Source organism: Marmota flaviventris, chromosome 9, assembly GCF_047511675.1.
Source record: "Marmota flaviventris isolate mMarFla1 chromosome 9, mMarFla1.hap1, whole genome shotgun sequence".
Taxonomy (NCBI): domain Eukaryota; kingdom Metazoa; phylum Chordata; class Mammalia; order Rodentia; family Sciuridae; genus Marmota; species Marmota flaviventris.
Window position 1 is genome coordinate 98,476,847 of NC_092506.1, and position 15,125 is coordinate 98,491,971.

The following is a 15,125-nucleotide window of genomic DNA, read 5'->3' on the forward strand; positions in this document are numbered from 1 at the left end:
ACACTACAGCTCCCAGCAGGCCCCGCGTCGCCCCGGGCGGGGCTTCCGCGGCATTCCGGAATTGGAAAACTGAGCTGACGCGGTTTCCTCCTTAGCTGCATTCAAACGCTTGGTCGCTTCCCGCCGCTTTTTTCCTTGACGAAATGAATTTTTTTTTTTTTTTTTTAATCTAAACCAGTCAAGTGAACCTTCCTCAACTTCACAACGTTTAGAGGTGAAATAATCTAGCTGGAAGACCCCAGGAGCCCATCTTGATCCTTCTCGTCAGATATTCCCTTTCAGTGCCCCCTGGAGCGGTGCGTGGAAGTGGAGTCGCCTCATTATAAATAAAAGGATATTTTGCAATTGTCCTCGGCATTTGTAGTTTATATTATATCTATGCGCATTATATTGCATTTGTGTGACACATTACAAAATTATAATTACTTAGGTATAAATAACTCCAGTCTTTGTGCACTAGAACAAGATACTTCACTGTGTTTTGTTTTTTGTTTTGGTAGTGATGGAGATTGAACCCAGGGGCGCTTCACTGCTGAGCCACACGCCTGGCCATTTTTTTTTTTTTTTTTTTTTTTGGAACGGAAGTCTAAGTTGCCGAGACTGGCCTCAAACCTGCCTTACCCTCCCCAGTCTCTGGAAATACTGGCATGCATGCGCCATAGCTGATAGTTAACACTTTCTATCAGAGATTACAAATCAATTTTATTAAAAGCTTTTCAAAATTAAGTTTCAGACTGGAAGTTGAGTATTGATTATTGCATACTGGAGGATGTTCTTTCACATTATGCTATGTGTGTAAATGAGTTCTTTTTTAAAAAATATTGAAGACGGGCGCGGTGGCAGTGAAGCATGCCTGTAATTCCAGCGAGTGGGGAGACTGAGAAAAGAGGATCCCAAATTTGAGGCCAACCTGGGCAAACTTAGTGAGACCCTGTCTCAAAAAAATAAAAAGTGCCGGGATAGAGTTCATTGGCAGACCACCCCTGGATGCAGTTCCCTGTACCAACCCCCCCCCCCCCCCCCCCGAAAAAAAAAAAATTGAGAGGCTGGGGTTATGGCTCAGCGGTAGAGTGCTTACCTCGCATGTGCAAGGCCCTGGGTTCGATCCTCAGCACCACATATAAATAAATAAATAAAGTTATAAAAAAATTTGATACAGATATATATATATAGTGTGTGTGTGTGTGTGTGTATAGCAGTAAATTATTTCTCTGGGTGGTGGGCTTATAGTGTTATTCTCTTTCCATGTTTTCAACAATAAACACATACTGTTGGATTAAAATGTTATCCTTCTTGGGAAAAAAAAAAGATATCTTAGGAGAGCTAACCTCAAGTAGGCACTGACTCTAGGATTCCTGCCAATTTTATGTGTCTGTGGGACAATTTGCTTATCCTAGTGAAGCAAGGGCAGTTTTCTGTCCTGTATGCAAAGGAAAGGTAACCTGGATTGAGAAAAGTTGCTGAAGGACAGATGTAATATCTTGGGATGGGCCAATCAACTTCCTTTTAGTAGACTTGTATGCCTTAATTTGAATTCTTTTTTTTTTTTGGTACTGGGAATTGAACTCAGGCTTTCGGCCACTGAGCCACATCCCTAGCCCTATTTTGTATTTTATTTAGAGACAGGGTTTCACTGAGTTGCTTAGCGCTTTGCTGTTGCTGAAGCTGGATTTGAACTCTAAATCCTCCTGCCTCAGCCTCCTGAGCTGCTGGGATTACAGGTGTGCTCCACCAGGCCTGGCCTTACTTTGAATTCTTAATGTCACTAATAATAAATGCCCAATGACATAGAAAGACCTACAGATAAAATTTCTGAAAACTTGTATTGCATATTTATTGAGCAGTTACTATGTGGCAAACACTGTGCTAGGTATAGAAATCCAAAAACCATGAATAAATAATCAGAGGAAAATATGATATTTACTATTTTGAAGGTATATGAAGGGATGGATCCAGATTTCCTGGAACCTAAATCTTATACAGTTGCAGGGAGGGGGAGGACTTCTTAAGAAAAAGAATATAAAATAATATACAAAATTAGGTTCAGTCTTACTACCCCTTAGCAAGGTGCAAAAGGCAGAGGAAATATTGAAGGAAGAGTACCCAGTCTGGATGAATCAGGGAATTTTACAGAAAGGAGGAAGCTTTGAGAATCCAAATAAGCGCTACTTTGCAGTTGAGGTTCTCTGATCTTCTTTCAGGAGACCAATCAATATAGACCTACAAACAACAGCATAAGTTCATGCCTCTCCTCAGGTATAAAGACCACTTAAAGGTGAAGACTTTTTCAGAGTCCAAAGAAAAGAAGCCAGAGCCAGAGGAAGAACAAAAAGCACACAGAATGGATAAGGATTGCTATGCACAATCAGTGTATGCAGGAATAAATGAATGCTTGAATAAATAAAAATAATAATAATAAATGAATGGGTTTTTTTTTTTTTTCTGTCACCTTACTGTTATGGTTTGGGATACAAAGTGTCCCCCAAAGATTCATGTGTTCAAGTCTTGGTCCCCAATGCAGCAAAGTTTTGAAGTGGGACTTTTGGAAATAACTGGATCAATGGGGCTCTGGCCCCATCAGTGGGTTAATCCATTGATAGCTGAATGGACTATTGGGAAGTCATGAAAAGTGTAAGAGGTGGGACCTAGGAAAAGAGTAAGTCCTTGGGCATGCCCCCAGGGACTGTATCTTGTCCCTGTTCTCTCCTTCTCTCTCCATCTCCTTCCTGGGTGCCACTACTGAATAGCCTTTCTCCACCACATCCTTTTACCATGAAATTCTGCCTCACCTCAGGCCAAAGCAATGGAGCCAGCCAATCATGGCCTGAAATGATGAGCCAAAATCTTTCCTCATCTAAGTTGTTTCCTCATGTATTTGTCACAGTGGCGAAGATCTAACACACTGACTTCTTACTAGTTCACGTTTATCATGGGTTTATAGGTCTCCTTATTCACAAATTTTCACAGATCATCAGAAAACAGCAGAAAAATCAGGAGCAATGTTAGGATTCCTCCCAATCTATCATGGTTCACACATATGTGACTTATCTGTATTATGGAAGGAAAGTATCAAACAACTCTTGCCATGAATAGTACAAGCAGAGAACATTTCCAAGTTTGCACGTTATTAAAAAAACAACAGAAGGAGGCTAAAATTTGAAAAGACATACTATGTATTTCAAAATAGTCACTTTGGGGGCTGGAGATATAGCTTAGTGGTAGAGTGCTTGCAGAGCATACATGAGACCCTGAGTTCAATCCCTAGCACCATGCACATACAATTCTTTGGTGGGGAAGAGTGTGAATATGGATGAAACAAAACTGTTAAGAGCAGATAATTTTTGAGGCTGGGTAAGATATGGGATTTATCCATTTTTCTACTTTTGCATATGTTTTAAATTTTATGAAAACATAAAAAAGAGCACTCCAGATGCTGCTGCTTGCCTCCCTACCCTGGGCCATTGACAATCACTGGCATACCAGACTACCTCAAGGCCTCAGTTAGGAAAAGTCAAAACCTTCCTTTCTCATGAGGTGCTTTCACTCTGCTGGCTGCCCACACCTGTGCTTTCACTCCATATTTAGTGTATTGTGTGAAGTAGGCTAAACCATGAGGGGAACACAATTGGTCAGACATTTGTGACTTCAGTAAAATAAATCCTGGTTTTCTTCTGTTTTGCCATAAAGACTAACACCAACATGCTGTTTCACCAGTAGGCAGGGGAAGGGCAGAAAAATCACCACTGCAGCTGGAGACAAGAACATGAAACTTCCAAAGTCCAAGCCCTCTGCTTCAGGTGTGGTATCTTATTGCCTGCTAACCAGAATTTGCAGTTATCTAATGAGGCTATATGGTGGCAGTGTGAAAATGAAATACAGATAAAGCATCCAGACCTAAGTCTGGCATTTAGTCAAACTGAGTAAATGCATATTATTTCCTTTCCTCTTCAATCCTGCTACTTGGCAGCAACAACAAGCAAGAATGGAAGCTGGTATGATTACCATCTGTTTATAGCAGCCTTCCTAGCAGGAGCAGCTGCAGCTGCAGCCCCCTGGGAAGGAAGCACTTCCCTTCAGGTGTGTCTAGGTAGATAACTTGAACTAGGAAAATTCTAATTTTTTAAATGACAATATTTGTGGGCTTTCTGTTTACAAAAATATTAAATGAGCCAGGCATAATGGCTCAGTGGTCAAGAGCTCCTGAGTTCAATTACCAGTACCAAAAATAAATAAATAAATAGATAAGAAGGGCTGGGAATGTGACTCAGTGGTTAAGTGCCCCTGGGTTCAATCACTAGTACAAAAAAAATTAAATGATAAATTCATTAAATAATACATAGAAAAGCACAAATAAATAAAAAGCTATCCATAATCCTACTATCAATATAAGCAGGGTTAACTTTTTATCTGATAAACACACACATACATATCATGTGTCTTACATATACACATATACCCTTTTTATAAAAATGAAATTGCATTCTGTATGATTATATACTATTGGTCATCTGTTTTCCTCAGTTAACAACATGAATGGGTGATATGTCGAAATACATTCTGCAGTCATATATAACTAAAAAGAAAAAATGAGAAAATATTTTTTAAATAAAAACAAAAAAAAAAACACAGTGATGCCACCAGATGGACTTCCATGGAGTTGCTGGTGCTGAGAGACCAAGCCAATTATAAAAAGCAATTGTTAGCACTACAGAAACCTATGTTACAAGTTTTCTTAATCACAAAATATCCATTTAATTAAAATGTGTAAAATAAAGAAAAACAACAACAACAACATTAAAAATCCTTTTCATGTCATTAAAATCTCTTTTATAGCATCACTTTAAAATGACTGCCTGGTATTAAAATTTACCATTATTAACAACCTTTCAACAGACATTTCATAATTATTTGTATATGTTCACCAAAAAAACTAGATAAATTCCTAGAGATAGGGTGCTGGATCAAAGTTTGCACATATTTAAAACTATAAAACATGAAGTCCTATTGCCTTCCAAAAAAGATTAAATCAATGTATATCCCCAGAACATTTTTCTTGAGATCTCAGAGATGGGGAGTGATTTTAAGTTTACGAACTATTGATGGCTTGCCATATGGCTTTTTACCTTTCATGAGACCCTCCGCCAGAATCCACACCTACATCCTATCCTGGACACACCCCCTAAACCCAAACATTGCCAAGTTCCTGACACCTGCCTCAGCTGCTGCCTAGAAAACTAATACAGGAACCCTCTACAAATGTGCAAGACTTTCCACCCCAGTCTCCTAAAAATAGTCCCTGCCAAGGAGTCCCTGAGGCACTCATACTCCTCTGCCTCTGGAGAGGAAACAACTATGGCCTGGAGTTTCCGTGGGAGAGTCCAGCTTGGGGGACTGCTTCTCTCTTTCCTTGGCTGGGTCTGCTCCTGTGTCACCACAATACTGCCCCAGTGGAAGACTCTCAATCTGGAATTGAACGAAATGGAGACCTGGATTATGGGGCTTTGGGAGGCCTGTGTGAATCAGGAGGAAGTTGGCACGGTGTGCAAAGGCTTTGAGTCCTTCTTGTCTCTGCCCCAGGAGCTCCAGGTGTCCCGCATCCTCATGGTAGCCTCCCATGGGCTGGGACTGTTGGGCCTTCTGCTTTCTGGCTGTGGGTCTGAATGCTTCCAGTTTCACAGGATACATTGGATATTTAAGAGGCGGCTATGCCTCTTGGGAGGATCCTTGGAAGCATCAGCTTCAGCCACTACCCTTTTTCCAGTCTCCTGGGTGGCCTACGCCACAATCCGAGACTTCTGGGATGACAGTATCCCTGAGATTGTACCACGGTGGGAGTTTGGAGATGCCCTCTACCTGGGCTGGGCTGCTGGTATTTTCCTGGCTCTTGGTGGACTAATCCTCATCTTCTCCGTGTGCCTGGGAAAAGAAGATGTGCCTTCTCCGTGGATGGCCCATCCCACAGCCCCACCATCCTGCACTCTACCAGAGGAATTTGATGGCTCCTTCCACCTCACCCCAAGACCTATGAACCTGCTCATCTAGGACTGGCGTCTGCCAAGGAATCTCTGCAATAAAGAAATGTCAGTAGAAACCCTTCTCTTCCTTATCCTTTATCACTTCTTTTTTGCTCACCTACTTTTGGGGGAAGGTTGCCATCCCATCTGTTGAGAACTTGATTATCTTGGTGATACAGTGATCTTCATTTCAGAATGAAAAATTAAAGGTACAGTGTCTAACAAACATGTTTATCTCATTTTGAGAGTTTATTTATATGAAAGTGCTTTCAACAGAGCACAATGGCATATGCCTGTTATCCCAGCAATTTGGGATCGTGAAGCAGGAGGATTACAACTTTGAGGCCAGCTTCAGCAACTTAACCAGGCTCTCAACAATTTAGAGAGATCCTATCTCAAAAAGGGCTGGGGATGTGGCTCAATGGTAAAGTGCCCCAGGCTTCAATCCACGGTACCAAAAACTATGCTTTCAAATTCATTAATTATATGTTTGATCCTTTTATTACTAAAGAAAATATATTACAAAGTTACATCCATCACAGAAAAACCTAGTGTGAAGAGGCACGTGTATATAGCTTGAAAAGATGACAAAAGTGCTTTAACAAAGAAAAATAAATTTTTGACCCATATAGCACCTTAGGATAAAAATCTTTCTCAGGGCACAGTTTAAAAGGGATATTCACAATAGACTTTTGCTGTCTTATAGATTCTTAATATCCTAGAGGGGAGATGGTAGCCTCCCCTGGGCTGGGACTGTTGGGCCTTCTGCTTTCTGGCTGTGGGTCTGAATGCTTCCAGTTTCACAGGATACAATGGATATTTAAGAGGTGGCTATGCCTCTTGGAAGGATCCTGGTTTCTGCTACATTGTGACGCCTTTATGAGTACTCTGCTGTTATCCTCTCTTGAAGGTAATAACCAGAGTAAGTGAGAGACAGGGTGACCAATCCTTCTGATTTTCCTAGGACTTTGTAATTCCACTGCTAAAATGAGAAAAGTCTTGCGTACATTGGGACAAACTGTTTACCAGAGGGTGACTGTGCCCATTCCTAGCCAATGTGGATATGTATTATCACACATTTATCAGCTTCTTGAAAATATATTTAACATGTGCAAAATCACTTTATAAACCCCTTAAAATTTAACTCAATGTTAACAGACCTACCCAAGCTGTGGCTATAAATGAAGTCCCTTTCCTAACAATAATCCCAGTTCTTGTTCTTTCCCACCTGCACAGATGGGCTCTTTCCTGACTGCCCGACTCTGGGGCCTCCTGGAGTATTTCTGCAGGTCCTACAGGAGGAGCCTCCTGTTGCTCCTAAACCTGTCTACTGCAATCACCCTGCATATCCACCCTGCTCCCCTCACTACCCCACTCCCACTCCCACTCCCATAATCAGATGAAGAAGAGTCACCAGTGACCCTGCCAACAATTTAGTTAAGGGTGATGATTCCCAAAGTCTCCAAATAGGTCATTTCTCTAGGTTCAGGCACACACTGGATTCCATACAGAAATAGGAGACTTCCCTTCCCCAGCTGGAACTGAAGCGTCATGATGTCTCTTGCCTCTCAATAAAATAGCTTCAGCACCATGAGATAGCCACTACTCAAGAAGGAGTACACACACAAACAAATTTGCCTAAGTAGTCCACGTCAGTATCCTCCTTAGAAAAGTACCACCTTTTTCCCCTGAGGAAATAGTCTGCAGAAGTACAACTTTATATTCAGCAATTTTTAACTTTCTACCCAGAGCAGGTTTCTCTGGGATTCATATTTTCTCCGGAAAGGTTTTTTTCCTTTAGTATGTTCATTGGTATGCATCCACTTGACATATACAAATCCAGAGCCAGGCATGGTGGCAAACACCAGTAATCCCAGCAACTCCAGAGGCTAAGGCAGGAGGATCACAAGTTCAAAGCCAGCCTCAGCAATGTAGCAAGACCCTGTATCTAAATAAAAAATATAAAGGGCTAGTAATGTGGCTCAGCACCCCTGGGTTCAATGCCTGGTACCAAAAATAAATAAATAAATAGATAGATAAATTTTTTCTTAAAAATCCAGATATCCCAGATAAATACACCTCTCAGGACAAAGGCCAGTCTGCATCAAGGATTATTCTGGCCTTCCCAGGTAAGTCAGAAAACTGCTTTTAATGCCTGTTTTTTTTTTTTTTTTTTTTCTTTAGCTACCCCTTCTCAATAGTGACAAAGCTCTTTGGGCCAAGTTTCAATGAGGAACGAGATTCAAATCTCCTTCTGTCCCTACAGTGTCTACAAGAAGGGACTATCACTCACCCATCTGATCATTTATTCTCTCATTTAATAAATGTGTATTCAGAATCTACCATGTACCAGGAACTATATTGGAAACCAAGAATGAAATAGTAAATAAGACAAAATGAATTTCTGCTCCTCATTTGGGCAATCAGGGGAGGCAGATATTAATGTAAAATCACTCAAATAAGTGTAAATTATAACTGTTAACAAATTTCACAAAGTTCAAAAGGTATATGGTTCTATCAGATCATGTAATTGGAGGAACCAGACTTAGTCAGGGAATCATGAGCAAGCTCCCTAAGGAAGAGGTAATTTTTTTTTTTTTTATTGCCCATGGACCTTTATTTTATTTATTTATATGTGGTGCTGAGGATCAAACCCAGTGCCTCACACATGCTAGGCCAGCGTTCTACCACTGAGCCACAACCCCAGCCCAGGAAGAGGTAATTTTAAAAGGTAAAATAGTGGAGAGCAGTTCCAGATGAAGAGAAAAAAAAAAAAAAAAAAGTATAGGATGAGACTAGTGATGTAGGAAGGAGCCAGACCTTGTGGTGCCCTGTAGGCCACAATAAAGGATATGCTCATCTCTATTCTCAGGATCATAGGAAGCCAAGCATGTGGCCTGGGAACAAAAGCTCAGCACCATTTGACTGCAGCAGTAATTTGCTCTGTTTGTTTTCCGGTACTAGGGATTGAGCCCAGAAGTGCTTAACTGCTGAGCAAAATCCCCAGTCCTTTTTAATATTTTATTTAGAAGCAAGGTCTCACTGAGTTGCTTCAGGCCTCAATAAATTGCTGAGACTGGCTCAAGATCCTCCTGTCTAAGCCTCCTGAGCTGCTGGGATTATAGGCTTGTGCCACAGATCTGGCTTGCTTCCTGTTTTCTAACAGCTTGTCCCTGTGCATTTCCCCAAAACAGACTTAGTTGTGTAGGGTTTAAAAGTGTTCAAATCACTTTTGTGAATCTCGGTCATCTTATGTAACATATCTTGAAATTTTTTTCATGCAAAGAAAGCAGCTATTACTGCATTTGTGTTGTCAATGAGGAAATTGAGATTCAGAATTTAGGCAACATGTTCATGGCAATTATTAGCTGGGTGAGGATTCAAACCCAGGTTTTGATGTCATGGCAGGCCATCTTTCTTCTCCCCAGCCGGCTGCTTTACAGGATAGGCTATCTAGACCATCTACAAGTACAAAGAAAAAACTAACACAGAAGCAGAAAGGAAAAAAAAATAAAATAAAAAAGACCTACCAAGACAAACTTCCTTTGTGCTTATGTTTAGGTCCCATCAGGGTCTTTGTTGCCAGATAGCTCACCTGCTCCTGCTGGTGGCTTTCCCCAACATCCTTATCTCATTAATTCCATGTTCCCAGGTGCTGAGGACATTTTTTTCAACAGCATCTGATTACCGCTTTCTTTGTAAAGAAATGGACACAAACTAAAGATTTGTTAAGAAAATATTCTGTCTTCTCAACTATCCTTCTAAAGGACACAAAAGTTTTTGTGGTTGTTGTTTTTTTTTTTTTTGGTTTTGTTTTGTTTTAATGGACATGTGTTCAACACAAGTGTTCAACAGCATTTTATCCCCAGGAGTGAATGTGATAAGCATTCTGGTGAGAATCTACTTTCAGACAAAAAGTCTGAGGAAGGAGACACTTTTCACCTAAAACTGCTACTTTTTTTGGCGAGGGGGGAGGAGGCAGGTACTGGGGATTGAGGCCAGGGGTACTTAACCACTGAGCCACACCACAGCACTTTTTATATTTTATTTAGAGACAGGGTCTTCCTGAGTTGTTTAGGGCCTCACTAAATTGCTGAGGCTAGCTTTGAACTCACAATGATCCTCTGCCTCACTCCTGAGCTGTTGGGATTCCAGGCATGCACCATCGCACCAGGCAAAATGCTACTGTTTTTATCCATCTGCACTGAAGGTGAAAATAATGAGAAATAAAAATAAAACTAATTCAATCTTTAGCACAACCTTTTCTCATTTAGATCTGTGACAAATTATCTAAGGTTGAAAATATTTATCGTGATTATACATAAAAGATATGTAGTTATGTGTATGATAAAAATAAGGGAACATGAATCAATCAGCATTTCAAATCAAAGCTTTTATTATGTGCAAAATATTGTTTAAAAAAAAGCAACCACAAACAACTCAGGGATTAACCAATTTAATGCAGTTAGAATTCTGTGTGAAAGCACCGTAAGAAGGAAACTGATGTGGGTTAGATACACATGGGATGAGAGGAAATTTGGAAATGGTTTCACAGGCTTCTGGTCAGGAAGTGTTTTGTATTAACCAGGGTTAGCACAGTTAGAAAATTGGTCAGGAAAATGTCGGATTGCAGGCACTAGCCTTTAACAGGAAACTGAAAGAAGCTGGAGTTTATTTTCCATTCTACCATTGATTGATGTATTTTCCCAAGCAAGTCATTATCCTCATCTCATCTGCATTTATAAGATGTAGAATAGACTTTTCAGTTGCCTACATTTTGAATAAAGTCTCAAAGTCACATGCCATGGGTGATTTGCATCTCAAGAAAGGCTCAATACATTGCCACTTAGAGGTGTCCAAGTGGCCAGCCTTAAACCCAATAGCCTATGGAAGAAATGCATCCAGGTTCATTAAGGGAGAATTATAGGAGGGGATTCATAAGAGTTGAGAGTATTATGATGTTCTCTGCCCTCCCCATGAGGAATGGGGTAGACATACCTCAAAAGAATTACCTGAATAAGTGTTGTTCCCAGGAAGGAAGCCTGATACCCCATCCCACTGCCACCAAGCTGCAGAAACTCTGGGCCCATTCCTACTACCACCAGAATGGAGTTCACCAAAGTTCTTGGGAACGCCTGACTTGAGATGTAAAGGCCCAGAAATGGGTGCCTGAGCACCACTGACCACCACAGCAGGCTGGCTGGAGCAGGATAGTGGCTCTGCCTCTTACTGGGGTGAGGAGGTGAGCATTCCACAGCCTAAGTGGACTCTGAGGAAGGGAGTTCCAGCAATATTGTCCTAGGGGACTATGGAAGAGAAGGGGACTAGAGCTGAGAGACAATGTAAGACCAGCCAGAAAGCCCCAAAGGTGCAGGGAATGGAGTGTGGAAGTTTTCTACAGGGTTCTCTGAAGCGTCCTCAAAACATCCTATACTACAAGAGTTAATCACTGGTTCCTACCAAAGGACACTGGATCAAGGGTTAATTATAAAGTTTTTGAAAAAAAATTTTGGTAGTTGTAGATGGACAGAATGCCTTTATTTTGTTTATTTTTATGTGGTGTTAAGGATGGAATCCAATGCCTCATGCATGGTAGGCAAGTACTCTGCCACTGAGCTACAGCCTCAGCCCTGAAAAAGTTTTTTTAAAGTCCTTTGCCTTCTTCTCCCATAAACTCTTCTCCCCCAGGTCTAGGGGAACCAAATTGGGGGTAAGAAGAGAGAATGGAGGAAAGTGGGAGAGAGCTTATGACTCCTTCCTTACTGCTCTTGCCTCAACTTCAGGGTAAGGCCTAGACTAGAGACGGGAAGCTCTAAAACAAATGGGTGAGAGTGAACTTTGGATGTACCCTGGTCTAAACTTTATAATACACAAAAATAATAATTTTCATACTCACACATGAAGATAAAGCTATGAGACCTTCTTGAGATGCTGTCAAAGGAAATAGAAGGTAAATCCAAAAGACCATCTTGAAGGTAGCAGTGATGCATCATATTCTATCAAGTCCAGGCCATTCAATTAAATGATTAAAGAAAAATATATCTAAAGTAGGAAAGGAATCCGAAGATATTCCATAATTTTTATATCCAGCATGATCCCCAAACCCTTCAATAATAACCCTTTCAGTCAGGTTGACTAATATGAACACATCCATTCTCCAGAGGCCCATAATCTTGTGGACATCTACATTATGCCCCAATCATTCATGCATAATGTCCTATGCAGGTCAGGACAACCCTTAAAATTCTTGCCCCATGATGAATTTCCCTGTGAGGATTGCACCTGGAGCTCTACTTTACATTGAGTCATTGTTATTTCTGTTCTTTCCTTTAACCCTACAAAAACAAAAACAACTTGGTAAGTATTTTACTGTTTGATAGACCAGAAAAACAGTTTTAGCCAGTATTTAAACTAAGCTGTCTCAGATTCTAATGTCACTATACTTGCCATAGAACCACATCTTAAAACAAACATGGATCCTGTAGTTTTATAAAGAAAAGCTATAAAACTGCTTAATTCATGAATGAGTTCTGTCTGTTCCTTAAGTAGAGTCAACATGACTTCATAGCTGGGTAGAATGGCTCATACCTGTACTGCCAGCTACTCAGGAGGCTGACACAGGAGGATAACTTGAAACCAGAAGTTCAGGGCCAGCTTGGGCAGCATAGCAAGACCCTGTCTCAAGATGGTGGAACAAGAAGGACATCATTACCCTAGGTACATGTATGACTGCACATATGGTGCGACACTACATCATGTACAACCAGAGAAATGAAAAGTTGTGCTGCAACTGTGTACAATGAATCAAAATGCATTCTGCTGTCATATATACCTAATTAAAATAAATTAAATAAAAAAACACATAAATAAAACAAGAAGATGACTTAAGACTGTACTACTTTCAGGTCATCACTGGTATTCTCTTTGTTAAAAATCTAAATACTAATCTAGAAAGATTACGTTCAGCAAGCAGTGATACTTCCAGCCCACCATCAGGACTAGATAGAAAAACTGGCCATTCATGAATGCTATTAATACCAGGACCAACATATTTAATTTTCAAAGCTCACTTCAGGCAGCTTCTGGGTACTTTTGTGACCACTTATCAATTCCAAGTAACCTAAAATCTTTAGACTGCTTCTATCTCCTAATGGTATTCAGAGTTAATTTACTCTTCATTATTTATCATCACAACTTCTTGTCCTGCTGGTATAACAGGGGCAATCCAGGTTTACTTATTTTATTTTGAAGAAGGAAGAGACCAGGTTTTGCCATGCGGGACCTGGAGTTCTTAAACAGATTCTATTGGCCTAACGGTCAATCGAGAGAGCTTAAGTGTTATCATGACCAGCTGACAACCTAATAGGCAATGCAGCAATCAAGTGTGCTCAAAAAAGACATAGAAATGCCCTTAAAATATCTCTTAAGCCAGCTCTACTCTCTCTTGTAGATTCCTATGTCACTTGATTGTTCAACTATTTAAAAAAGAATGCAGGATGGGAGGTGAAGGGGCAGAGAATGTAGAGAATTACTTTCTAGGCTCAGGAAAAAGTAATATCATGACTGAATAGTTTAGACTTTGAACCTAAGGAACTGTACACTTATGACAATTATAAAGTTTAATTATATGCAAAATGATACATTTTTCTGTTTCCATCAAAGTCAAGTTTAACATGAAGAATGTGCAGAAGATAAAATACATCAAGTCAAAAACTATAAAACTTGAAGGGGCCAGGCATGGTGGCACACTTCTGTAATTCCAACTACTCTGAAGGCAGAGGTAGGAGGACCACAAGTTCAAGGCCAGTCTCAGCAATGCAGTGAGACTCCTTCACAAAACGGAAAATACAAAGGGCTGGGGATGTAGCTCAGTGGTAAAATGCCACTGGGATCAATTCCCAGTACCCGCCCCCAATATATTTTCACTTTTTATTTTAAGACAGGGTCTCTAAGTTGCTGAGGCTGACCTCAAACTTGGCATCCTCCTGCCTCAGCCTCCCAAGTTTCTAGGATTGTAGGTATGTATCACCACACCTGATTTGTAGACCTTTTATAAAACCACAGAATTCAGTGAGGATGACAACACAAAAGTCACTTTCTTAGTGGGCAAAAAAGTTCTATGAAGGAGTGGTTCTCAATTGTGTATCAGAATCACCAGTGACTTTTTTTTTTTTTTTAACTTAACAGCATAGCAACTGGACACAGTGGCACACGCCTATAATCCCAGGGGCTCAGGAAGCTAAAACAGGAAGATGCCAGCCTCAGCAATGGCGAGGTGCTAAGCAACTCGGTGAGACCCTGTCTCTAAATAAAATACAAAGTAGGGCTGGGGATGTGGCTCAGTGTTCAATCAGGTACCAAAAAATAAATAAACATACAAATAACTTAACAGTGTTAAGGGCCCAGTCCAAATCTAAGACATATCCAAATCTGTAGGGTTGAGACCTTGGCAGCTGTGTTTTTAAAGTGACACAGCTGATTCTACATTGGCAGCCAAGATTAAAAACAAGTGCTGAAGAGTTTTGGATTAAAAAAGCAGGATTGTATTCAAGAGAAAAATAAACAAAGCAATACGTGGTTATTTGAAAAGATTAATAAATCCCTAAAAATACTAACCAAAAAGAAAAGCAAGAAGATATTAATCACCCAGTATCAGCAATGAAAGAGAAACATCACAAAAACCCTAGTCATTGGGCTGGGGTTGTGGCTCAGCAGTAGAGCGCTCACCCAGCACGTGTGAGGTACTGGGTTTGATCCTCAGCACCACATAAAAATGAAATAAAGATATTGTGTGTCCACCAACAACTAAAAAACAAAATATTTTAAAAAACCCCTAGTTCTTAAAACACACATAAAAACACATATGCACACACACACTCCATGCTATTATAAACTTTGTTAATTTTAATTTTGGATGAAATGAATGCATTTCTAAAAAATTTTCCAAAACAGATTCAAGAGGAATTTAAAAAAATCAAAAACCCAATATATGTGTGTGTGTATAAATATTAAAGAAACTGAATCCATAATTTTGCATTCCCACAAAACACACAATGACAATTATTGTAGGCTGAGCTGGCTTCAGCCTATAATAATAATAATGAATGCTCC

General features: G+C 40.2%; 1 protein-coding gene across 1 annotated transcript; it reads left to right on the top strand.

Moving 5' to 3' along the window:
• Positions 1-5,352: 5,352 nt before the first annotated feature.
• On the top strand, positions 5,353-6,042 carry Cldn25 (claudin 25). Its single transcript, XM_027930481.2, has one exon. The coding sequence runs from the start codon at positions 5,353-5,355 to the stop codon at positions 6,040-6,042; it is 690 nt and encodes a 229-aa protein (XP_027786282.1).
• The last annotated feature ends 9,083 nt before the right edge of the window (positions 6,043-15,125 follow it).

Bases quoted from the DNA above. Each gene is read 5' to 3' on its own strand.
- Cldn25 (XM_027930481.2), top strand. From the start codon at position 5,353: ATGGCCTGGAGTTTCCGTGGGAGAGTCCAGCTTGGGGGACTGCTTCTC.